Below are 26,370 nucleotides of genomic sequence, written 5' to 3' on the forward strand. Positions count from 1 at the left end.
ACCCAAGCCACGGCACTACCACATGCCTCATGCCTCACAGGAGCATGCAACCCCACCACCATGGCATGCTGGTGCTATGATAAGAATACTTTAATTGAGTGATTTAAATTATGAAAAATGATATGTGGAAAATGGCTTTAATAAAGTAGCATGCCTACCTTTAGGACTTTATAAAAGGCAGGACAGAAATCACCAAGAAATCATCCTAGAACTGATAAATAGCTACCATGTGTCAGCCACTTGTTTGGTAGGAAAAAAAATCAGGTAACTAACCCAGAAATTATTGTAACTGTCATGAAATGTGAGAGCCATAAGGAGAATGTGACCATAACCCCTTCTTCAATGGTGTGACAGCAGGCTTTAAAATCTTTACGTGTGATGTAAACAAATTGTGGCAAGCTTGCTTTATTGAACTACATCTTTCAAAATTCTCCCAGATAGCATGCTGTGCTGGTTGGGGGACTCTGCCAGTAACTTTTTTCCCAAGCTCCAGAAATAACAAGAATGTTGTTTGGAGGATGTAAACATTTAGATCACAAAGAATGAGAGAAACATGTGAGCTTAACCTTGGTGAGAGATACCTCTCCCTTCATACACACACACACACACTTACTTAGCATTTCATTGCAAAGCTGTTGGTCTCTTTTTATGTTCAGTAATGGTGAGGGATGCTGGATATTGCCATCTGATAGTTTCTGGAAGGCCACATTATTCCTCTTTCTGCTTCCCTTCTCCCTCTCTTTGCCCAAGGAAACCAGATCTACAGTGACCAGATGTCTTCAGTTTCCTTCAAAGCAGGAAGATGTTGCTTTTGGTATTTCTCACTTGCTTAGAAGTGGGGCATGTGTAAAAATAAGTCATCTGCTCACAGCAGACCTTCAGCAACTGGTGCTGTCAAGGAAGACATGGGCACTGACTGATGTGTTGCTGCTTAAACAAACTTGAGGATTTACACATTCTTCTTTTTTCTGTGTTTTTTAAAAGCCTGCTAACGTTGAAGATTCAATCTCTTTTTGAACTGTCACAAACTTGAAACAGCCACTTAAATAATGCAATTTCTCTCCCCTTTTGAGGTTCCTTTGAACACTTTAGACTAACTCAACCAGACTGTGTATGCATTTCTATAGATCTTTGGAAGGGCTGTCCCAGTATTTCAGCATGAAATTTGTAGTTGGGTTTCTTGATGTAGTCTACAATTTAATTCAACAGGATGATGCAAACATGATGAATTCATCAAATGTGCCTCATCTGATCCGTCCATTTATTGCACAATAGTATAGAACAGATTGAGTTGTCTTCTTTTATTATATACAAAAACATTCTTTTTCTGAACCTTGAGCTTTACAAAACAAGTTTTTTAACACAGCTGCTGGAAAATATTCAGAGGATGGGCACTTGAGACTGAAATTGAGAAGAAAAAGTACTTGAAACAATTGCCTGCTTTTCAGTGAGCAAACCCGTGTATCTCATTGGTGGCTCTTTCTTCCTGAGAGCCTGCAGCTGAAAATGGAGCAACAGCTGAATGGAGCAAACAAACAAACTGCTTAAGTGTGCATCCTACCCACAAGCTGTGGTTCTTTTCATGGAAGAAGCACTATCATTTTGCATGTGTTTACAGCCTGTCTTTCATGAGCAAAGTGCACAAGGTGTTTTTGAGGCTAGTTTATATGAGCAGTTTTAGTGTGTGTTAGGAACACATCTACGGCCCCATCTACACTGACCTCGTAATCCAATTTCTGAATGCAGATTATCTTATTTCAACTGGACTGTATGAGTCTACACTGCATTCAGACATTGGATCATATGGCAGTGTAGATGGAGCCAGAATGTCGACTTCCTCGGGCAACATTCCATGGTTTCCCTGGGCTGGAAAAAGTACGCTGTGGGTTGGTTGGAGGTATGGAAATGCAGCTACCCCATCCCCCAGGTCTCTGCTACAATATTCCTCAAACCATTCGCATTTTACATACACACAGAATATGAAAATATGCTGCAAAAAGGTATAAGAAGATGCTGTAAACATAGATTTGCTAATGTGTACTGATGAAGCTGTGGCGGCATGTAAATAGGGATAGCATCAGGGTGTTTGCTACAGCTTGACGTTTAGAAATCTGTTGGGCAGCTGCATGATGGTGTCAAGAAACAGAATGCATTGTGTGGACTGGGAATCTCTGACAGCAACTATTGTAGGCATAATTGATATGCAACATAATGCCTTCTCTGTGGAGGGTGTCTGTCATAAATGCTATTTCCTCCATTTCTATTTAACATATTCTAGAATAGTAAGCAAGGGACAGTTGGTCTAATGAAGCCCCCAGGACGATCTATTATGGGATAATGCCAAGCATGCAATCTCAGTCTTCATTGAAGTTTGGGGGTGGAGTGGGCAGAGGAGGAAGTGGGAAAGAAATCTTTAATGAAGTAAGCCTAATTGACTAAGCAGGAAATCAGCCAAAAATGAACAAAAAGGCACACAGCAGGAAAACGGAATGCCAGCAAATGCCAGTTTACACTTCAACAGGCACCTTCCTTGACTGCTCAAACGTTTCAGCCAGATAATGAGCAAAAACAAATAGTTTAACATCATTCACTGTGCTGCAGAGAAGACTATTTTGAGGAAGGGGAGTTGCTTCATACTAATTATTTGACCATCTGAACTGTCAGTGAGATGCCGGAGGACTTTTGTTGACCAGCACTTGTCTTGAACGGCTAATTGTGGCTGTTATACTGTTATACTGTATATGGCTTTTATTTGTTTATTTTGCTAGCTCCTGTCACTGAGCTGTGTACAGAGGTTCTCCATGATGGTAAGCTAACTTAATATGTAGCAGTTTTGAAAGACAGCTCACTCTGCTGTCTACTTTACTTATCTGCCAACATCAACTGCACTTTTGGGGCACAGTAGTGCTGATTTTAAAGATGTAGCACAACAGTGCTATTTTGAGATTACTAAAAGGAGATTTCAATATGCTTGCTTAGTGGCTGGGGAGCATATGGCAGATGGTGTGTCTGGGCCATTCCCATTATTGCAGCTGGCCTCTTGGCTCTCTGTTTCATCAGGCTTCCCTTTTAGACAATGGGTTTTGGGCTTCTGATGGCAACATGTATTTTCTGTTCTGTGAAGATATATATGCCACTTCTGACTTTTTTAATTATAAAAGACTCACCTTCATCTACAATTGGCCAGATGTGCACCAGTCTGAGCTTTCTTCTGGAGACCAACCCTAAAGTATATCCCAAGGCAGCAGTACTCAGTTGTGTTGCTGTAAGTGTGAGGACATTGTTACTGAAGCATTACTGAGCCTAAACCTTTGGCAGACTATCTTGATGCTGAAAACAAACTACAGTGGTCCCTTTGTATCCACTGGGCTTTTGTTCTTTGTGGATTCCAAAATCCATGGATAGTAAAGTCCCATTATATACAAATGTGTAGTAAAATAGGGTCCCTTTTATAAAATGGCAAAAGCAAGGTTTGCTTTTTGAAATATGGTTGTTTGAATGCTTGAGTGGGGAATCTGTGGATACAGAGGGCATCCTTGTCATTACCCTCACTTGCGTTGTAAAAAAAAAAATCAATTCAGTTAAACTAGTTGAGATTTGGGTTCCGCAAGGGCTTTATCATACTGTATGCTATTTTCCCAAAACACCCAAAACACCCACTTTTGCAGCTTTTTGATGGGGGTCCTAAGGCCAATATTGAATTCCAACTCCTGTTTTAATTTATTTTTAAAAGATCAAGCATCCAAACACTGCATATGCCTTTCATAGCCATCACATGCAGAGTAACCCTGATAGTTGGTGAAACTGGAGCCTCTATGCACATCTAAAGATCTTCCCATCACCTTTCCTATGTACGGTTAACTGTGCTGATTTCCTAAATGTGCTGCTGTCTTCTTATGGGGAACACATTTTCCATGACTGCTGCAGTGCTGACACATGATAAAGGACCATTTGCAACGGAGTTGGTTTGGGATGCTGGGAGAAACTCCTTATGTGTCGTAATTTACAGGCACTCTGTTGAGATGCAGCCAGGTGCATTATAACTATTGCCCCCATGGGTTTCCTTAAAAATACTTTTTTATATATAGTCCTGAAGTTTCTGTGATTTGAAGCATCAATAAATGTGGGGGGAAAGTAATTTGGGAGTTCTTATTTCCTAGCAAATAAACACCTCCTTGGGAATAGAGATATATAGGAAGTGAAACTTACATTTAATTATGCAGTTTAGATTTTAAAAGTATTTTCCTTCAAATACTGTTTCAACCCACCCTTCTTTTTTCTATATGCAACTTTAAGCAGCAGCAAGGAGAGGTGACTTTGGAATAAAAGGATGCAAGGAAATAGGTGATTGAATTCAAGTATGGTGATTTAGTGCTCTGTTGGTGTCCTGATGTATTATTCCATTTCCAGACACCAAGGGTTTCTTCACGAATATTACAGCATGCTAAACTTAGGAGAATTATGTGCTTTCACCCTTAAAGGGTTATCTTTTGAAAAATAGATCAGGCTGTTAAAGCTGCTGTTTTGAGCAGGTAGGGGGAGTACTACAGTTCTTGGGAATGTTGAGCTTTATGCCTAATGGAATCTCCCACATGCATTCCCACCACTGCCTTGCTGAGACATTAAGGTCCTATTGTTATTCACCTGGAGGGAGAAACGGATAGTGGGGACATCGCTATTCATGTGAACCCTTCTCAGAATGCCTCACTGTACCTGGCGGCATCCCAAAAGTCTGTGTAGGGGTTTGTAACTACATTCATTAAAAAGTAGTTGACAGATGTGTAATGGCATTTAGCCAAAATGCCATTAGACAGATCTCTTCAGATGCACAAGTCCAGTACTCTAGTGAGTGTGTAGTGTTATTCATAAGCGCGGTTTGCATGTGCATCCACATCCACATCACCAGCATAGCCAAACGCATGGATATGCCTGAAAAAAGGGATTTATTGATATTGATCTGCATCAAACATGGAATAGGGAGAAGGCTGCTTTAAGGATGATGAAGACAGTCTCTAATGTAAAATGAGAGGATCCAGATCAGGGCTGATATTATTGAATGGTAGCTCCCGTCATCCCTCACCATTGGTTCTGTTGATTTGAGGATGGTGGGAGTCGTAGTCTAGAAGCATGTGCATTCTCCAGCCGTGACCTAGCTACAAATGTGAGTAGTTTACAAGTCATCACAGGGATGCCATTTCGAGTGCCATGCCTTTAGCCACCAAAACATTTATAAATTGGAAGGTTATAAAGGATGGTGACAGTAAGCTTGTTTGGAGTAACAGAGAAGAAATATTTGTTTTAGGATCCATGAACTCTTGGTTTGTTTCCTTCCTCCCATAGATGATGGCCCTTATTCGAAAGGGAGCAAAGACTCAGGTGGACTGGACACGGCTTTGGTCTCAAGAAGGCAAAGTATTCCAGGTAATTGTAGGTATTCTCTTATCCATGTATGTCTCCATATCCATGTTCAGGTTGCTTGGGTAACATTCAAATACAGGCTGTTAGTTATTTTGTTTATAAATATAGATAGATAAATGATAGATAGATAGATAGATAGATAGATAGATAGATAGATAGATAGATAGATAGAGATAGATAGTAACAGAGTGAGCAGATATCAGGTATTCAGGATTCTCCCCCCCCCCCCTTTTTTTTTTCTACTAGAATCCTGAGTTTCAAAGTCTGGAATTTGATGTCAAAATGCATTTAGAACAGTGGTTCTCAACCTGTGGATCCCCAGAAGCTTTGGCCTTCAACTCCCAGAAATCCTAACAGCTGGTACACAGCAGGGATTTATGGGAGTTGTAGGCCAAAACACCGCCACAGGTTGAGAACCACTGATTTAGAATTATTGCTGTACCCCAAATTTGTAATGTGTTTAGAATCTCGGAACTGAATAGAGGTCGCACATCTTCCAAAACAAGAAACACACTTTCAGCATTTTTTCACTATAGTTTAGGGCAGAGCTTCTTAAACTTTTTCTACTTGTGATCCCTTTTCCCTCAAGAACTTTTTACATGTTTCTGGGTATCTATCTGTCTGTCTGTCTATCTATCTATCTATCTATCTACTCAGAGTATAATACAAATCAAACATTTATTGAAAATAAATCAAAAATATTTTTGAAACAATTATATGATATACATATAATTTCACCATTTATTAAAGGTGAAAGCAGATTTGCATACTAAGAAATGTGCTTAATTATTTTTACATGAAGAATTAAATCTTGGCATAATATTTGATTGCAAGACTTTAGAGCATCTTCGCAACATAATTCATTCCATGGTGGCATGCTTGGTTTGCAGCCTCAAGTGGCAGTATATGCTTGGTTGGCTCTCCTTTTTTTCTCCTGTTTTCATGTAGATGTCTAAAACAGCCACTGGGTGACAAGATGCATAACGTAGATAGGGACCCCAAATGGGGTCACGACCGATAGTTTAGGATGCTCTAATTTAGAAGATGGTGTTGAAGGCATTTTATAGTGGCTGGTGTTAAAATAGTATATTTTTGCAAATGTAACTTTTTTTCAAATCTATTTGTCAACCTGTTACAGATTACTTAGATATCGATCAGTACATGCTGATGTGCCTATCATTCCTGCAGAAGTCTTCCTCTTCTTAGGCCTGGGCAAGACAACTGTGTAGCTGCCCTTTAACAACCTTCTCCTGGAAGCCAGAATACTTTTCTTTTTCTCCTTTTCACGGCCAAATAGCTGTTATGCCCAGGAACTGAACAATTAAAAACACATTTCAGAGGTGGAGGGTAGAAGATACATAAGGGTGTTTTTGCATATTTTTGTACGTTTGAGTGTCAAGGCACAATTCAGGGGTAATTTTTGCCTGGCAGGGGATGCACAAAACTAAAACTTGGAAATCATATCAATTTTATACTTTTTTCACCTCGTGTTACACACTCTAGATCAAATTGTAGTCATTGTAGAAAAGTACAAAATACTTAAGTAATGAAAATGATTTTACTTGTTATACTGGTGCATTGTAAACTGTTGTACTGTCTTCATATTGCAGTATTTAGGTTGAAGTAGTGCCTGATCTGGAGAATATAGAAATGACCCCGGCAATTGATGGCGTAGCTCCTAAATGCCCCTGCCTCGTGGTAGACCGCAGATCAATGAAATGGGAGAGAAAGTAATTTAGAAGAGCACAGTTCAAGCATGATATTTCCAGTTGCAATCATCTGAAGATTTAAATTGTAGCAATGAGAACTGTGAGGAAATCTTACTACTCTGCCATCATGACATCCACTCAGATGAACTAGTAGTGCTTTTTAAAATACTGTAAAACATGTTTTACAATGGTGGTGGAAAGCAGGTGCTGGAGCAGTGGCTTGTGATGAGTGGTTTGTTGCGTGCCTAGTGACAAAATTGCTGTGATCTCTCTTGGTATTGACCCTGCTATTGGGTTGACATGCTTATCAAGTTGTGTGGAATTTTTTTATTGTTTGGGTATCTTTAGGTTGTTGAAAGTATATATGGAGCTGTGAAAACTATACCTTGTGTATACTTGACTCTTTCCTTTTCTGTCGCATCAAATCTGCCCATGTGACTTTGATGCCATGATTAAGGCCTGATTAATGCTGCTATGAGAAGGGTCACCTCTTCTGCTTAAGAGGCAATGATGAATGACTGACTTTGATGTAGTAAGTTCTCTTACTCATCTCAGTAGGTTTTGATTCCATATTATACCGTTCTAGAGTACTGAGCCAATTTGGCCACTAGAGGTATTGTAGTAGTGCTGATCTTTCTTGTCCCAGAACATATTTCTGGACAATGATTGTGTGAAACTATAACTGTGTTCTTTTCCCACTGTTATTATTATTACTTCCTAAATTTTGGACTCCCTGATGTTTTAGATTTCAGCTCCCAGAATCCCTGATAGTTGGCCAATGCTGCTGAAGCTTTTGAGAGTTGAAGGTCAAAACACCTTGAAGACCAGAGTTTGAGATCTATATGGAAAAATGTGAAAAGGCCATTCAGAGCTTTGGGGTGTGGTATCACTGATATGCTGATATCTAGATTTGTCATTCCTTGTCATTAAACATCATTAAGTTAGAGCCGCGGTAGCACAATGAGTGAAATCCTTGTGCTAGCTGGACTACTGACCTGAAAGTCGGGTTGCTGATTTGAAAGTTGCCAGTTTGAATCTCTAAGATGGGGTGAGCTCCTGTGTGTCAGCTCTAGCTTGCAGGGACATGAGAGAAGCCTCCCAGCACATTGGTAACACATCTGTGTGTTCCCTGGGCAATATCTCTGTGGATAGCCAATTCTCTCACACCAGTATGTTCTCAAGTCACTTCTGACATTTTAAAATCATTGAGTTGCTATACTTGAGTGCTGCCTAGATTTGATAATAGGCTGAATGGTTGAACAAGCTGAAATTAAACTCCAACTAAATGAGCTGGTGCTGGAGATAGGATTCAGCCTGTTTAGAAGTACAGTATATTCTGGCGTATAAGACTACTTTTTAACCCAAGAAAATCTTCTCAAAAGTCAGGGGTCGTCTTATACGCGGGTGTAGTCTTATGCATGGGAGTCTTCTTAACTCTATATTTCAACTGGAAAAGTTGGGGGTCGTCTTATACGCCCAGTCGTCTTATATGCCGGAATATACGGTAGTTATATTGCTTCTGAAGGATTAGTATTATATAATGAGAGTACTTTTTGATCCCATATTGTCCAGCCTGTGGCAGTAAGAAGTCTTTTTGCTCATCACCACTAAGTTTATCAGTCATGACTGTTCCTGAGCATACCTGGTTTTATAACAGTTATACATACCTTTGTTATATGACATTTTGACTTGTGATGGGCTTCATGTGATGTTGACCTTAAAGAGTGTCTAGAAGCTTTGTTTGGTGCAAAATGTAGCTAAAGTGCTAACTGTACACTTCATGTACAGAAAGCCCCATTGCTTTCCAGGGCCATTTCAGGGTATTGGTTGTAACATTTTGAAAGCCCTTAATTACTTGAGTGTGTTGCTATCAAAGGGATAACCTGTCTCATGTGAAGCTCTCAGAATGTTAAGATCTTCAAAAGAGGATCTCTTGAGGAAACCATGTTCTGTGAAGACACTTGGAAGGAGGCTTTCTCCTCTTTTACTCCCAAACTGTGGAATTCTCTAGACCAGTTTCTCAAACTGTGCTCCTCTTGTGTTTTGGACTTCATCTCCCACAATTCCTAAACAGCTGGTAAGCTGGCTAGGATTTCTGGGAGCTGAAGTCCAAAACATCTGGAAGCGCACAGTTTGAGAAACACTGTGCTAATTTCATAGTTGCATCCAAGTCTGATTTATTGCTGCTGTCAGGATGTGCATGAAAAAAACATAGCTTCAATCTGGTTTTTTAAGGTTTTTCAATGCCTATTGTTATTCTGATTTTGTTTTTGGTGTTGTTTGTTGGATACAAGAATTCTAGTTTTTTAATGGAAAAATGTGAAAAAGGGGAAAAAACTGCAAATATTTCATTTTACAAGATTTTCTACCTACTTTTCTGACTCTGAAATGATCGTACCTACTTTTTTCTATTTTATCTTTTGTTTACTGTCATAACAACTTCTTTAAAGATATATCTCAACATCAGTTTTTTTAATTCTTCTTAGATAAATAGAACAGGATTAAGCTTCCTTGGGTTTCGTTTTCTGTAAAACTAGGTTCACCTCCAGTAAAATAGCTTGAATTCTGTTTTCTGTCAAACATTTTGATATTTTTACTACCATATCTGCTCTTAAATGTACTTTATGCTCCTTCCTAGCCTCTTGTGTTTAAAAGGCAGATGAAATATTATGACTTTTTCATAAAGGCTGCCAAAATATCTTCTACACTGTAGCACTCCATGACAGAGGTATAATATTTATTAGCAGCTTAAAAGTGCCAATGAAATTTCTCCCCAGTTGGGCTTCAAACAATGCATTGTCATGGGTTGGAGAAGCCCACCTTAAAGACGTATGAGAATATTGTGGAGTTCGACAAAATATTGTGGATGGTGATATAGTGTGCCTGGCTCCCCATCACCGTGCTAATTCATTTAGTAGCACCCCCAAGGGGAGTGCAAAATCTAAGTAGTTGTCTGATCTACATCAGGCCTGCACCACCTGTGGCCCTCCAAGTGTTTGGGACTCTAATTCCCAGAAGCCCTATTCGGCTTGTCAAATGACCAGGAATTCTTGGGGCTGAAGTCTAAAACACCAGAAGGGCTGCAGGTTGTGTGGGTCTGGTCTATATTAATAACCACAATAGCTGTTTTCTTCTTCACCCACAGCTGGTTTTTTGTAAAGCTGATGAAGTTTGTGCACTAAATCAAGCCATGCCAATTAATTACAACAGTGATAGCTTGAAATGATATTGTTACAGGAAATGTTCTCTTTACCTACTGTGGAGCTTGCAATAAAACCCAGAAGGAATTATCTGTCTCTGTGAGACAGATGATCACATGTTCCCTATTCCTTAAAATGTCCTGGGAGGTTAGCCCTACAAGCCCTGGCTCTAGTGCACAAGTGGATGTGGCCCTCAAAATGCTGCTGGGTTGCAAGTCCCAGCAGGACTAGATCGCATAGCCACTGGTGAGAAACCATTTGGGAGTTGCCATCCAGTATCTACATGATTCTCAACTCTCAAATGCACCCGTTTGTTTTTAAAGGCTAACTTACCTGTCCAAATGCATCTCCTCCTATGAGCCAACAAGAGTTTTAAGATTGGCAGGGAAGGCCCTGCTGTTGGTCCCACCACCTTCTAAAGCTCGATTGGTGGGGATGAGAGACAGGGCCTTCTCAGTGGTTTCCCCTGTTGTGGAATTGCCTCCTCAGTGACATTAGGCAGGCCCCATCTCTTCAGGTTTTCAGAAAAAAGGTAAAGAAATGGCTCTGTACACAAGCGTTTGCAGAATGAATCATTACAGTTTCAACACAGTCTGAATAAGGATTATGAGCAAGGATTACAGATGAGTGGAATCATACACTTTATATGTTTTAATCTGTTATTATTCTATGTGTTTTATTGTTTCACTCTTTTCAGTATATGGAATACTCCCTGAGTCCCCCTACAGGGGTGAAAAAGACAGGGTATAAATGAAGCAAATAAATAATAAATAAAGTTAAAAGGCAGTCTTTATGGCCCTCTAGAAACTCAGAAGGGATAGAGCCAGCCTGACCCTCCTTAGCAAAGATTGTCACATTTGGAGTCTTGCCCTGTTGTGTTGCTATTCCTCACCAGCTTACCCTTATGAGATGTTGGGACACATACCAGGTCCATTAGCAAAGCTCATGTAGGAAGAGATGATCCTTCAGGTTCTTTCAAATGGTTAAAGTAAAAGATAGACAGGTACTGCCAAGATATCTAAGTCGTATGTCCATCCTTTCAAAGGTTGGGGATTGGAGAATACAAGTAAGAATCCCTCTTCAACATTATCTGTTTGATGGGCAGTTATGCTCTGGGTGGTCTCATTAAGGAATTGTCAAAAAACAATTGTCAGTTTTCATTGAGGATATAATAACATTCCATTGTGGCACCATCGGTGTTTATTTGTCACTTCTTTGAAATTTTTCAAGAGGATATTTGTAAGATTGTGCCAGATGGCATTCAATTTAGAACAGCAGGGAATGGTGAGGGAATCTCTGTGACTTACTGAAAATTCTGAGCCAGTAGTCTGAAAAGTTACTGTACGTAGCTTTCAATTAAAATACTTCAATATCTGAGAGCACTAAAACAATTAGAAGACATACTTGCAATATTAAACAAGAAATTGATGCTTTCTAAGTGGATGCTGGAGACATCACATTATTCCCCATTTTTCTTCAACAAGAGGTTCTCTTTGATGAGGCCTGATGTACACCAATTGACACACAGGAGGAATGTTTCTCTGGCAGGTACACCAATCCAAGACTTCTGGCTTCTGTTTTCAAGCTGTTAGGTAATGATGCAGATACATCACACAAAATGGAAAGCAATATGTATTTATTTATTTATTTACTTCATTTCTACCCCAAAGGGACTCAAGGTGGTTTACAATTCTGGTAAGAAACATTACTTAAAAGGATAAAGAGATTTCAAATGAAATCCGAATTTCTCAGTCTAATCAAGAGTTGGAGCCTCTTTGGAGGTTTATTTTCTCAAGGATTGTCTTCCTAAAATGGCAACTTTTTTCTTCAAAAACCTTTCAGCTGCATCTTTTACTGGCTATCTTGAATGAGTTGTGAATTTTCAAGCAACACATGTTTTAGGTTCAGAAGAGCAGTAATGAACCATCCCATTTCCACTGAGACAGAACTTGCAGGTGTCTTTTACAATCATGAAGGACTGTAGTTGATAGATAGAGAACATGCTTTGCTGATTCGTCTTGAGTTTAAAGAGTAGGCAAATAGTATGCATCCCATCTGAAATCTCGTGGTTGCCTCCTGCAGAAATCTGGGGCTTTTAGTTTAAGAGTGGAGCCTTTTAAATGCTCAGCCACAGAGGTCCTGGGCCTCACTAAACTACAAGCCCCAGAATTCCACAGGAGGCAGTTACAGGATTTCAGATGGGATGTGTACTCTTTATGCTCTGGTGTGATGAGAAATACTAGTACAGTACTTCCTGGAGAGCCATATCAAGTCAGAGTCAGCAACACAGGGCAAGATGGACCAGTGATCTCAGTTACCCCATAAGGCAACTACCTGTATTCTTTAAAGGCAAATTCCTATCTAGTTTTTTAAAGAAAGAAATTCCTTCTATTTCTTCATCTTCACTTCCTTATGCCTGAGAAGCAGGTAGATCTTTTGCCAATATAAAACTTTTCCCAAATAAAATGTGGACAGTATGCAAATCTTTTGTAAAATCTAATATGGGAGAGTGGTAGAAAGAACCATTTCCCTTTGTGTATATCTGCGAGAAAGAATACCATTACTTTTTCTGTTTCGACATAGTGTCTTCTGTATGTTAGCATAGAATTATATATGCAAATTCACACTCAAACACTTTAAATCAGAGTAGAGGCCATATCTACACACTCCAAGGTACTCAGCAACCCCAAAAAGTTTATACAAGACCCCTAACATTTTGATCCCAAAATCCCACAATGCTCATATCTTTAAACCAGTGGTTCCCAATTTTTGGTCCTCCAGTTGTTTTGGACTAAAACTCCCAGAAACCCCAGCCAGTTTGCCAACTGTTAGGAATTGTGGGAACTGAAGTCCAAAATGCTTGGTGGACCAAAGGTAGAGACGATTTTCTCATGTTTTAGGGGTTCCTTTTGTGTTAAAGAGAGAACCCAGGAATTGAACTTCAGTTCACTTTGGGCCATTCCTTCTTTTTAAGAAGGCCTCTCCTGGATCTGAAATCCTCCTCATGACAAATTTACCTCCCATGTCCTGTCATGGGTATTAGGGCATTTGGAGGCAAAGATATGTTAAATTATTTAGGCAGATGGGGAGCCTAAATGAGGATTCAGTTCTCAAGACCCCCTTAGGAGCAAATACAGTCCTCCTTACATTTGCCCACCTTGCTTTTTCTGCCCACAATAGACCACTTGTCTTATATAATCTAGTATATGTGCATACACATTTAAACAGAACCATGGAACAACATAGCAATCCCATTGGCAGTATTCAACTGGCATTCCAGAATTTGGAGTGGGACATCATCTTGTAATTCACTTCTCCTGAACTGATCCTGGTTTGACTTACTAGATCAGCTAGACTGAACACTGAACTACCTTGTTCATACTTTCTGTCTCCAGAGGAATTCAGAGGAGTCACCATTGTGGAACTGATTAAAAAAGAGGGAAGCACTCTCGGATTAACTATATCAGGAGGCACAGACAAAGATGGAAAACCAAGGGTTTCCAACCTAAGACCAGGAGGACTGGCAGCAAGGTAAGATTATCACATCAAAGCATTATGGGCTAGGGTGAAACTGTTGGATAAAAAAGTTTGAGAGAGGTTATGATTAACTATGATTGTGGATAATGTGGTTTTATAGTTGTAATTGCAATGTTTTATATGTTTTAATGCTCTTAATCTTATTTAAACTTTTAATTGAAATGTTTATTTAATTGTATATTTGATGTATATTGTTTTAAGGCGTTGAATTATTGCCTATGCTGGAAGCCGCCTTGAGTCTCCCTTGGGGTTGAGAAAGGCTTGGATATAAATATAGTAAATAAAATAAATAAACAAAATTTTAAAAGGAAATGAAAGCCTTGATTGCATCAGAGATTGATGTATCCTATGCCAAAGTATAAAAATGTCTTGCCCCACATTATCTCCCAAATGTTTGGGACAACTGCAGTACTCATAAATCTCCAGCCAGCATGGTCAAGGATCAAGTGGGAATGCTAATCCAAAATATCTGCAAAGTGCCAGACTGAGGAAAGATGGCATACTTGTTCACTTGAATCAAAGAGCTTATTGATGCTTCCTTTACTGATGTAATTTCAGTGCTTCTTCTTAAACTGATATACATTATATTTTCCCTGCTCTCCTCTTCCCTACATATTCACACTTCTTTTCATAAATCCTTGACAGGAGTGTTCAGTTGAGAAATACACTCTGGTATTGCTCATTTGATGGTTCAAATTCATATGGTACAATATGCAGATCAATGTTTTCTAGTTAGTGGATAAGGACATAAATCCAGATAATGTGCATTTTGAAAAATACTCCAGAAAACTCTAACACAGATATTTTATTTTGTTATATTACAGGAGTGATCAGCTAAATGTTGGTGATTACATCAAGTCAGTGAATGGGATTAACCTGACCAAATTGCGCCATGATGAAATCATAAGCCTGTTGAAGAATGTGGGAGAAAGAGTAGTATTAGAGGTAGAATATGAACTACCGCCAGCTGGTTAGTAACTCCTTAACGATGCTATTTATGTTTTTGGAATACAACAGTGTTTAATAGTGTATTTTTTTTGAAGTTGACTTGTATTATTGATCCATCTGATAATCTTTATTCTGACTAACAGTATCAAAACTTAGATTCTCTTCTCTCCCTAATGTCTTAGAAGGTGCAGACAGAAACAACTTTAAGCTATTCATGAGTGCATTTCATTAAAAAAAAATGAAATCATAACAGATAAACAGAGAGCAACATCTATGAGATGCAGACAATGTACAGACAGCCCTCCATACTTGCTGGGGTTAGGGCAGGCATGGGCACACTTTGGTTCTCCAGGTGTTTTGGACTTCAACTCCCACAATTCCTAAGCTGACTGGGATTTCTGGGAGTTGAAGTCCAAAACAGCTGGAGTGCCAAAGTTTGTCCATGCACAGGTAGCCCATGAAAATGAACAACCAAAGATAAAATATTGCTATTAGAGGTATGAGTGATCCAAACGGACTCTGCTTTCCTGAATATACCTTTCTCCATTAATGAAAATTCCATTCATAGCTCATGTTCTATGCCTATCAATAGTTGAACGCAAGGAATAATCAGATTCACATCTGTTGATATAATCTGTTATTTCTCTTGACTCACAAACTTCAACCATGGGAGCTGATACTCAAGCAGCATACTAGAAGCAGATGTGTTACTCATTTTCTCAGGTTCTCTCTTTGATAAAGTCTTTTTCCCCCAATTAAAGCTGTGAAACTTTATGTTGTCTTTTTTTTTTGTCTTTTGTCTACCTCTATCCGAAAGAGCTATGTATAGTGCAATCTTTCAAAATACTCGAGGGATTGCTGTTATTTTGAGGGGTGGAAAGTAAGGATTGCTAAAAGATTGTTTCATGTGTCTTTTAGAGACATGATTCTTCACTGAGTTTTTCTTGAAGGAAGAAACAAATATTTCACACAGTGACCAAAACATAGTTGCAATTAAGGATTTATTCAGTGCAAATTTCTCCTTGTGTTTGCTGTTAAATAAAGTGGCCTAAATCCTAAATTGTTACTTGCAGCCAGATTAGATCAGTTTAAACAATGGGCACTCAAGCAATACTTGTATCAGTTCTATTGCTTCAATGAGTCCACTTTGATTCGGACTAGTAGTTGGATTTAGGCTGATATCCCTTCTGTTTAATTACCATACATATTGATGTGTTAATTGTATAAGTCGAGGGCAGGTTTTGGGGTAAAATATTGTAGATTTTGATATGACCCATGGATGCCAAAGGACATTTGCAGAGAAGGGAAAGCACGAATGGCACCATAGAGGGGCACTGTTTTCCAACCAGATATTCAAAAAGGTCAGAAGTAGCACTATGAGATTAGAGGAGGTCAGTGCTTCTCTTTGGTTATCCTGGGACAGGCTTGGCTCTTTCCATTTGCCACTTTTATCTAGGGAAAGAGGTAGTTATTTTTGGATAAATCCTAAGGTACAGTACTCACATTGACCCATAGATCATCGACAAAGGTTTCTTGGGTGGTTCTTGGGTATTTTTACTTAAAAAAATTAGACTTATACAAGAATATATATTGATGCAACATTTTAATTAATCAAACACTTTGGTAAATGTTTAGCTGATTAATTAATTAGTGCTGCCATTGTTGTTCAGATGCTGTTATGTCAAATAGACAATCAAGTTACAGTGGAACAACTGAGTATATGTGATAAGTGTCCATTTACAAATAATACACTGAGTTGTAATTCTTTTCCTTTGCTTCCATAAGCATTTGCAATTACCACATTAACTGTGAATGAAATTGCATTCCTCTAGAATTGTTTTACACTTGATCATTTTTTCTAAATGATCACCATCAATGCTATCCTTTTAACCGAAAGGATTTGGACTTATCCAGCTGTAATTGCCAGCTGGAATATCTGAGAATAAAATATCTGAGAATAAAGTAAACATTCTTGAAAGAACTACCAGCTTTTGATAGCTGAAGTCTTCTTTGAAGCTAGGAGAGAAAGACCAATCCATCATTATGGTATTGTGTATTTTTGAATACAGAATAGCAAGGATATATAAGAAAAGAGCAAAAAATCTTATTGAAAGTGCTTGCAAAGGAACTGCTGTGCAACCGACAGGAATAATTGCGTAAGGAGGTCTTGGGCTACACAAGCATAGAAAAAATCCAACCACTTTCATATCTAGCCTGCAAATTTCACCAGGAGAATTCTGAGTGGATTCACTGGTATTTTTAATATTGTCATTAAATAAATCCATATGATTAATTCAAACATTTTGGTCTTCTTATTCAAAAGTCCTTCACATTACAAGATTTGTATGAATAAGTCAACCATTTTGTAAGCACAGGAATCCAAAAGATATTAATTCACCCCTTTACCTTATCTATAGCCCCTGATAACAGTGCTGGTATCATTCCAAAGACCATTGATGTGACCTTATATAAAGAAGGCAACAGTTTTGGATTTGTACTACGAGGTCAGTATCTTTTAAAATCATTACTGGGGAAAATAATTCTGTTGTAATATTTAAAATGGGAAAGAATAAAGCTTAGTGTCATATAGATGGCAAAATTCTCGTCTAATAGACATGCAGAAACCTTAAACACTGAAACATGAATGTAACATCAGAGCTTTCTGTTTGTTGCCATAAAATCTTAGATAACTACCTGTTGGAGAGAAGAAAAAGAAACATTGCTTTCTTCTGTAATAGTGATTTCTCATATCTCTGTATTTGCTGTTTGTACCTGATTGTTTTTATTATTTTCTTACAGGAGGGGCCCATGAAGACTGGCATAAATCTAGGCCCTTAGTATTGACATATGTTAGGCCAGGTGGCCCCGCAGACAGGTAAAGGGGGTATTTTGCTACTTTAATGAAGAGATATTCAATGAACAACTTGAAATTCTTTGCATCTCAATTGTGTAGCTAAGTTTGGGATTTGGATATAACTTCTATTAAGATTTATATCTCTCTTATAATATGACATGAACATTAGTCTTCTAGAAACAGAGTAATCTCAGACAAAATTCAAAAACGGAGATGTCATATTTGTTGCTTATTTGAGCAATCAAATATGCAGATTTCTGAGTGTCTGCTACAATTGAAGCCTACAGTTAATAACTTACTATATGACTGAAGGTGAGAAATGTCTGTCCCTCCAGCTTGAAGGTTGCATTTTTCTCATAACTCTATACTCTGCTTTACATAACATTATATAATGCCTCCTCCTTATAGAGATGACCTAAAGCTGTGAATGTGGTGTAGTTCTCCATAAAGTTCTGGCTGCCTCCCCCCTCCCCCAAAATGCCCATAGATATCAGACTGAAAGTGATCCATGCCAGAACTTCCTTGCATGTGGAACATTGGATATCTCAAAGGACTGCTTCTGCCCTGGAGAACTGTGTCATGTGAACAGCAGCACATTTGAATTTTCTCTTCCATTCTATTTTTATGTATATTTACACCTAGAGATGTGATTTTATTTTGTAAGAATTTTCAGTCGGTCATTCCATTTGGTTAACAGTTTTGAGAATCACAGAGTTGGAAGAGACCTTGTGGGCCATCCAGCCCAACCCCTTGCCAAGAAGCAGGAAAATCACATTCAAAGCACCCTTGACAGATGTCCATCCAACCTCTGTTTAAAAGACTCCAAAGAAGGAGCCTCCACCACAGTCCAGGGTGGAGAGTTCCACTGATGAACAGCTCTCACCGTTAGGAAGTTTGTGAGGATGGTATAACTTCCATGCTGGTCCTCATATGTGTAGATATCCACAAGTGTAGTTTGGCTTCATGCTGTTTTGAGATACCATGCAAACAAGTGTTAATCAAGTGTTGTTTAGTTGCTTTATGGCTCTTCTAGGAACCTACATTGTGAGAGTCATGTTGCACATATTAGAAACAGTACATATATAAACACAGCAACCATCCCAGTAAAACAGAGTTAGGGAGTCTTTGGCACTTTGGATGTATGTTCTCAGAATTGTTATCCACTTTTGTCAACAGTAAGGAATTGTGGGATTTATAGTCCAAATAAGTTCCACTCCCTTGCAGAATGTGGCCAGAATGCTTTAGATTTCTTACAGTTTTCATCCAAGAAAATGTTCTGGTGCTTTATTTGTACATGCTCTTTTTTTGCAGGGAAGGGTCTTTGAAAGTTGGAGACAGGCTTTTGAGTGTTGATGGCATTCCTCTTCATAGTGTGAGCCACGCTGATGCACTCAACATCTTACGTCAGTGCAACCAGGAGGCACTCTTCCAGATAGAATATGATGTCACAATAATGGGTAAGAGCTTTAGTGTGGCCTCTGACCTAGAAAATAAAATGTATTTAATACTGAGATATTGCTGAACTGGACATTGTTTCTAGTACAAAATTAAGGGTGTTGCATCAGATATCACTTGTGTGTAGAAAAGCTTAGAAAAATTCTGAGAAGTGTTAAGATTCAATTTCTGACATGTTGGCTAAGATTAATCATAAAATGGTTCATGTGGACAAAAAAAGATAGAAAGGTTGACTAATAGTTTGGCTGTGCTCTGCTAGATTATTGAAATAAATGCTGTATTTCATCACATATTGGTATTTTAGGATTCATTGCATAATAGTAGCACCCTTTGTTCACAAGTATGACTATTATGCATGGGGGCAATACCTGCTCGAATTCCTCTTCCCTCACCCAATCACCTTACTCACCCAATCACCTGCTGGGGAGAGCTGCAGGGCATCCCTTGGCTGGAAGCAGCCTAGGGAGGCCTGTAACTGCAAAAAACATTTCCTTGCATAATAGTTACATCCCCCTCCCCCCAACAAAAGAGGGAAGTGTGATGATTTTGCGGCGAAATACAGGATTCTCATTGGACCAAGTACTGGGGCTGGATATGAATTCTTATGAACATCCAGTGAAACTTGCAAAACTCACTTTTTAAATTTCTTGTACCACTTCGCTTCCTTAGTAAGAAATATTTAATTTAGGTCTGCCAGGTAGAAGTAGCATCACAAAAGGATATTAAATAATTGTACTACAAATGGTATAGATATTAGTATAAGGACAGTGGGATATTGAACCATGTTGTCTATACCTTTGTGACGATGGCTTATTAGACCTAGAGCCGAATGAACATGAAAGAAGTTATTATTATTATTATTATTAACTTTATTTGTACCCCGCTAGCATCTCCCGAAGGACTCGATGCGGCTTACACGGGCTGAAGCCACAAAACACAATACAATAGAAAACATAACACAGCAATAAACAAAGCAAATCAAACAATTAAGCAAAATAACCACAATGACAATACATCAAGACACTATTAAAACTGGTTCGGCCAGCGCAATGGGGTACAGGGTTAAAAGTGCTGAGATGGCAGGAGGAACGTAGGATTAAAAGTGCGGTGTGCAGCAACATTAGTTGTGCTAAAGTGCATCTAGGACTTGGGATGGGGATTCCTAATCTGCGAAGGCACATCGGAACAGCCAAGTTTTTAGATTCCTTCTGAAAACTGCCAGAGTAGGGGCCTGACGAAGCTCTTTTGGAAGGGCATTCCAAAGTCGGGGGGCCGCCACAGAGAAGGCCCTGTCCCGCGTCCCCACCAAGCGCGCTTGCGACGTAGGTGGGATAACGAGCAGGGCCTCCCCAGATGACCGGAGCGAGCGTGTGGGTTCGTAGATGAAAATGCGGTCACGCAGGTAGGGTGGTCCCAAACCGTTCAGGGCTTTGTAGGTGAGCACCTGCACCTTGAATTGGGCTCGGAAAATAAATGGCAGCCAGTGGAGCTCCTTGAACAAGAGGGTTGACCTCTCTTGATAATGAGCTCCAGTTAGCATCCTGGCTGCTGCCCGCTGGACCAATTGTAGTTTCCGAGCCGTCTTCAAGGGCAGCCCCACGTAGAGTGCATTGCAGTAATCCATTCTAGAGGTGACCAAGGCGTGGACCACCCCGGCCAGATCCGCCTTCACGAGGTACGGTCGCAGCTGGCGCACAAGTCTCAGTTGTGCAAAGGCCCTCCCGGATACCGCCGACACCTGAGCCTCAAGTGTAAGCGAAGAATCCAAGAGGACTCCCAAACTGCGGACCTGTGGCTTCAGGGGGAGTGTAACCCCGTCCAACACAGATTGCCACCCTATACCCCGATCCGGTTTACGATCGACCAGGAGGACCTCTGTCTTGTCGGGATTGATCTTCAGCTTGTTCTTCCTCATCCAGATCGACACAGCGGCCAGGCACTCGTCCAGCACCCGAGAAGCCTCCTTGGAATTAGGTGGAAAGGAGTAGTAGAGTTGTGTGTCATCCGCATAGAGATGGCACCCAGCTCCAAAACTCCGGATGACCTCTCCCAGCGGTTTCATGTAGATGTTGAAGAGCATGGGCGACAAGATAGATCCTTGCGGGACCCCACAGGTCAAAGGCCAGGGGTCCGAGCAGGCGTCTCCCAGCTTCACCAACTGGGTACGTCCCTCCAGGAAGGACCGGAGCCACGACAGAACCATGCCCCCAAGGCCCATCCCAGAGAGACGACCCAGGAGGATACCATGATCGATGGTATCGAAAGCCGCTGAGATGTCCAGGAGAACCAACAGGGTCACACTCCCCCTGTCCAGCTCTCTACGGAGGTCATCCACCAAGGCGACCAAGGCTGTCTCGGTGCCATGACCAGGCCTGAAACCAGACTGTGCCTGATCTAGGTAGTTGGTATCGTCTAGGAAGCCCTGGAGCTGCGAGGCGACCACCCGCTCCAGCACCTTACCCAGGAAAGGGAGGTTGGAGACTGGTCTGTAGTTATTCAGCACCGTGGAGTCAAGGGAAGCTTTTTTGAGGAGTGGACGAACCACTGCCTGTTTCAAACCAGATGGAAAAATCCCTTGCTCCAACGATGTATTGATAATCAATACAAACCAGTCAACCAACCCCTCCCTGGCTGATTTAATGAGCCAAGATGGGCATGGGTCTAGAGGTGAGGTGGTCGCCCTCACAGCCCCAAGAACCTACTCTACGGTTTCAGGAAGAACAAGCCTAAAAGAATCCCACAAAATTGGACAAGCAGGTACCTCCGTCACCTCTTCAGGCACTGCGATGGAATTGGAGTCGAGCTCGAGGCGTATCTGGGCGACTTTATCTGCAAAATGGTGTGCGAAATCGCGACACCGAGCTGCGGGGTCGTCAGGGACCTCCTCCACCGCAGGTGGGTGGAGGAGTTCTCCCACGACCCGAAACAGCTCCGATGATCTATTTGCTGCAGATGCTATACGAGCGGTCGTGAATGACTTCCTGGCCGCCCGTATGGCCACGGAGTATGCCTTAAGAGAGGCTCTAGCCCGTGTTCGATCAGATACATCTCGAGATTTCCTCCATTTGCGCTCTAGCCCCCTTCTCGTGTGCTTCATCACAGCCAGCTCCTCGGTGAACCAAGGAGATGGCCTGTCACGACGCAACGAGATGGGGCGTTCGGGTGCGATCATATCTAACGCCCTGGCCATCTCCCCATTATAGAGAGTTACCAAGGCGTCGATAGAATCGCCAGGCTCCAAGGCAGGAAGAACCCTAAGATTCCTCAGGAATCCATCCGGATCCATCAGTCTCCTAGGGCGGACCATCTTAATTTGTCCTCCACCCCTGCGGAGGTTTAGGGTCGCAGTAAGTCTAAATGTGATCAGATGATGGTCAGACCATGACACTGGAAGGATGTTTTGATCTTCCACTCTGATCAATTCGTCGTCCGCCACAAAGACAAGGTCGAGAGTGTGCCCAGCTTGATGCGTGGGGCCGGATATTATCTGTGACAGTCCTATGGCCGTCATGGTGGCCATAAAGTCCTGAGCTGCGCCAGATAAAGTGGTCTCGGCGTGGATGTTAAAGTCTCCCAGCACCACCAGGCGCTGGGAGACCAAGGCCGAATTAGAGACCACCTCCGCTAACTCAGACAGGGAAGCTGCTGGATCTCGGGGTGGATGATACACCAACAGGAACCCCACACTGTCACGGCTCCCCACCTTCAAGTGGACACATTCAAACCCAGAAGCTTGCGGGACAACGCATCTGGTCACGGCGATGGATTGCCGGAAGACCACTGCGACCCCTCCTCCCCGCCCCCCTTGTCTAGCCTGCTGATGCACTCCAAAACCTGGTGGGCACAGCTGAGAGAGATTTACTCCCCCCAGCTCGTCCAACCAGGTCTCGGTAATGCATGCCAGATCCGCCCTCTCATCCAGGATCAGGTCCTGGATGGCCGCAGTCTTACCATTAACGGATCTGGCATTAATCAGCAGGACCTTTAGACCAAGGGGGCTGCCATGGAGCCTACCACTACCTACCTTCTCCAGGGTCGCAAGGACTCTGTTGCGCTTCTCCCTGGGATGACGGTGACCCGCTATTCTCCTCCCCCACACGACTTGAATGGCACCCCCCTCCTCCGGAACCCTCTCCCCCCCTACATGGCCGGGGTCTGTAAGTTGCTCCTTCATTGCCTTAGTTAAGGAATGGACTTCATGTTGGTTGTCCAGATTTCTGTCATCATAATTCAATCTTACCTGTCCTGTCCTTTGTTTGGATGAATACATGGTACATCCAAGCAAAGAAAAACACATCATACAGCTACTTATGGCTAAGAGAACTGATTAGAAGAAGTAATAGAAAGCAGCATATATCTTGTTGGTTTTTATCCATTATAATACTGCAAAAATGTGGTCCTTCTTCTCCATCCTCTCATAAAAAGGCATTATTATAGATGACTATCAATTCCACTCCAAAGTTCTTTAATCTCACCCTGGTTACTCTCCTCAAATTTACCTAATATTTTGTAGCCATAATCATTCATCCAACCAACCATGTGATGCTGCTATAAAACTCCTTGGCATTATCTTCTAAGTGTGTGTTGCCCCGAAGGTTTTTCTTCTTTTACCCCATTATCCTCTTATCTTTGCTCCTTGAATGTCTCCTTTTCCCCAACCATCCAAAGGTTTCTATCACCTTAAAAATAATATTTTCCCTTCTTGTTCCCTTTTTCGTTGGAAGAAGCGCCCAGAAAAGCTCTCTTTATTTCCTTCAAAACATTCTGTTCTGTGAACTCCTTGGTTCAGTCTCCCAGTTCATAACGCAGTCTGCAACCAAGTTTATGTCCATATGGTTGGAACAAGTATCTATAGTTTTCCTATTTATCTCTGCCCCTGATTACCCCTTACCACCTCCTCCTCGTGTTTCTCTTGTGATGCATTTGAGATTATAAAGTCATTAGGGACAGGTATCCTGTAATGCACCATACAGACTAGTAGCACTCCTCAAATAATAACATTTTGCCAGACTGGGTGGAAAGAACTGTGGATTTATGTCTGGAATTTTTGAAGGATATGGTTTTGTGAGGGCAGAAAGGACTTTGTGGCCAGGTTAAAGCTTTTTCCTTGATATTAAGTCTACTCATGTCCAACTATATGGTGGTTCCCATCTCCATTTCTAAGCTGAAGAGCTGGTGTTGTCTGTAGACATCCCCTAGGTCATGTGGCTAGCATGACTGCATGGAGTGCCATTATCTTCCTACAGAAGTGTTACCTATTGATTTACTCACATTTGCATGTTTTCGAACTGCTAGGTTGGCAGAAGCTGGGGCTAACAGCGGGAGCTGGCCCTGCTCCCTGGATTCAAACCACTAACCTTTTGGTCAGCAAGTTTAGCAGTTCAGTGGTTTACCACTTAGCAAAGCCAAAGCGAAGGGCAATACATACTGGCAAATGACAGCCAACTGTTAGGGGGCAGATGGTACCATAAAATCTGCCCTTCTTGGAGTAGCTTTCTGATCAGGAAGATGCTGCCTATTGTCCAGTATTGAAAAAATACTATTTTTTCCGTCCAGTCAGATTTTGAATGTGGATCATGTGGGTTTTGTCTTGTCCTTTGCCTTTTTGGAGATATTTAGAAATGGATAGACCTCTTTGGGAACTGGGGCTGCTTTTCATGTGTGTGTGGGCTCAACATTGGCAGACAGTTATTAATTCTGCCTACTTGCAGGTACTTATAGGGGGAGTGCAAATTACTTTTCCTATCCATTATCATTCAAACATCCTTAAATATGCAGGCTGTTGTGAGTACACTATGTACTTAGAAGTCTCCTTCATGTGTTCAGTGTAGCTTCCTCCTAAGTAACTGTGTATAGGATAAATTCTAGGCAGCATTTAATACATATCCAGATGGAAACATAGATCAACTCCATAGAAACTAAACATTTAAATGTAATGTAGCAGAGAGCTAAAGTGAGGAAGGAAATTGCTTTTATCTTCTTCATCATGGGCAGAAGACAGCCTGTGGTATCAGGAAGGGGAGAAGGACCTGACTCCTTTATGTATTACAGATCATTGGCAGTGGCTTGTTCCGCTGTTCTGGGGCACAAAATCTCTCCCAGGCTCTGAATTTCACAGGATTTGTGTGGGAGATAGGTAGTTTTCTATGGAGGAGTTTAGAACAGTTTAGGCTGGAAAATACTGAACAGAATGTACAGCTGATGAGTTTTATGATTACCACTGAGTCCAAAGCTGTGTTTGGCTGTAGAAGCTCATTGAACTGTTGCGGCATATCATGCCTCACGGGGGCAACAGACTGGACTGCCTATTTTTAAAGCCTTCTCCGTCCGCTGCCACCCCCTCCGCCTACACTAAGCACATCACCACAGTTGAACTCGGGAGTTGAGAAAAGACTAATGGCTGGTGATTATATTTCTAATTTACCACCAAATTAGTAAATGAAACAGGGCTTTATTTGAGTACATTATGAGACTATAGAGCTGTCTTTCCAAATTAGAAGCTGTTAAAAATGTACAAGTAAATTATCTACATGCCTGTGCATGTGTGGGGATTGGAAACACACTCCATGATTTGTAAGGGGCACAACTGCAATCAGCAATGCTTTCCAGCAGCAAATTTGGGTGGGAGGAAATAGTCACGACTAAGCAAGCTTAAACTTTACATAGAGATGCTGCGTTATCTTGCCAATTAAGGGTACACTACACTGGAGCCTTAATATGCATTTGTTTTGAATTTGAAGGATTTCAAAAACTGAAATTGTGTCAACTCGGTTGGTACTGAGAGAGGACTACTAATATAGATTAGATAAGACATAGGAATTATGCATCCCTGTAGATACTGAACTGCAGCTCTCATCACCCCTAGCCATTATTTATTTATCGTGTCATCCGCAACCAGAACATTGTATTGCATTTCTAACAGAACAAAACAAACAAACAGATAAAAAAACAACGCACATTTTGCAAACTTGGTAGCTGATTAAATGTCCTTTTACCAGTATCTGGCCACTTGGAGTGCATCTGGTGTTGCCGCAAGAAGGTCCTCCATCGTGCATGTGGCAGGACTCAGGTTGCAATGCAGCAGGTGGTCAGTGGTTTGCTCTTCTCCACACTCGCATGTCGTGGATTCAACTTTGTAGCCCCATTTCTTAAACTTGGATGTGCATCTCATGGTGCCAGAGCGTAGTCTGTTCAGCGCCTTCCAAGTCGCCCAGTCTTCTGTGTGCCCAGGGGGGAGTCTCTCATCTGG

The 26,370-nt window shown here is 41.1% G+C and overlaps 1 protein-coding gene across 9 annotated transcripts in view; it reads left to right on the forward strand.

The window, feature by feature from the left end:
- Window positions 1–26,370, forward strand: part of GRIP2 (glutamate receptor interacting protein 2) — a 503,998-nt gene that overhangs the window by 387,478 nt on the left and 90,150 nt on the right. For 7 of the 9 annotated variants that reach the window (XM_060766226.2, XM_060766233.2, XM_060766225.2 and 4 more), the window contains exons 2-7: window positions 5,341–5,421; window positions 13,723–13,858; window positions 14,689–14,834; window positions 17,230–17,316; window positions 17,612–17,687; window positions 18,978–19,123. In XM_060766226.2, coding sequence (XP_060622209.2) covers window positions 5,341–5,421; window positions 13,723–13,858; window positions 14,689–14,834; window positions 17,230–17,316; window positions 17,612–17,687; window positions 18,978–19,123 — 672 coding nt within the window. The remainder of the gene's footprint in view (window positions 1–5,340; window positions 5,422–13,722; window positions 13,859–14,688; window positions 14,835–17,229; window positions 17,317–17,611; window positions 17,688–18,977; window positions 19,124–26,370) is intronic. The other 2 variants (XM_060766231.2, XM_060766232.2) reach the window with 1 other exon arrangement.

Source organism: Anolis sagrei, chromosome 2, assembly GCF_037176765.1.
Source record: "Anolis sagrei isolate rAnoSag1 chromosome 2, rAnoSag1.mat, whole genome shotgun sequence".
Classification (NCBI taxonomy): Eukaryota; Metazoa; Chordata; class Lepidosauria; order Squamata; family Dactyloidae; genus Anolis; species Anolis sagrei.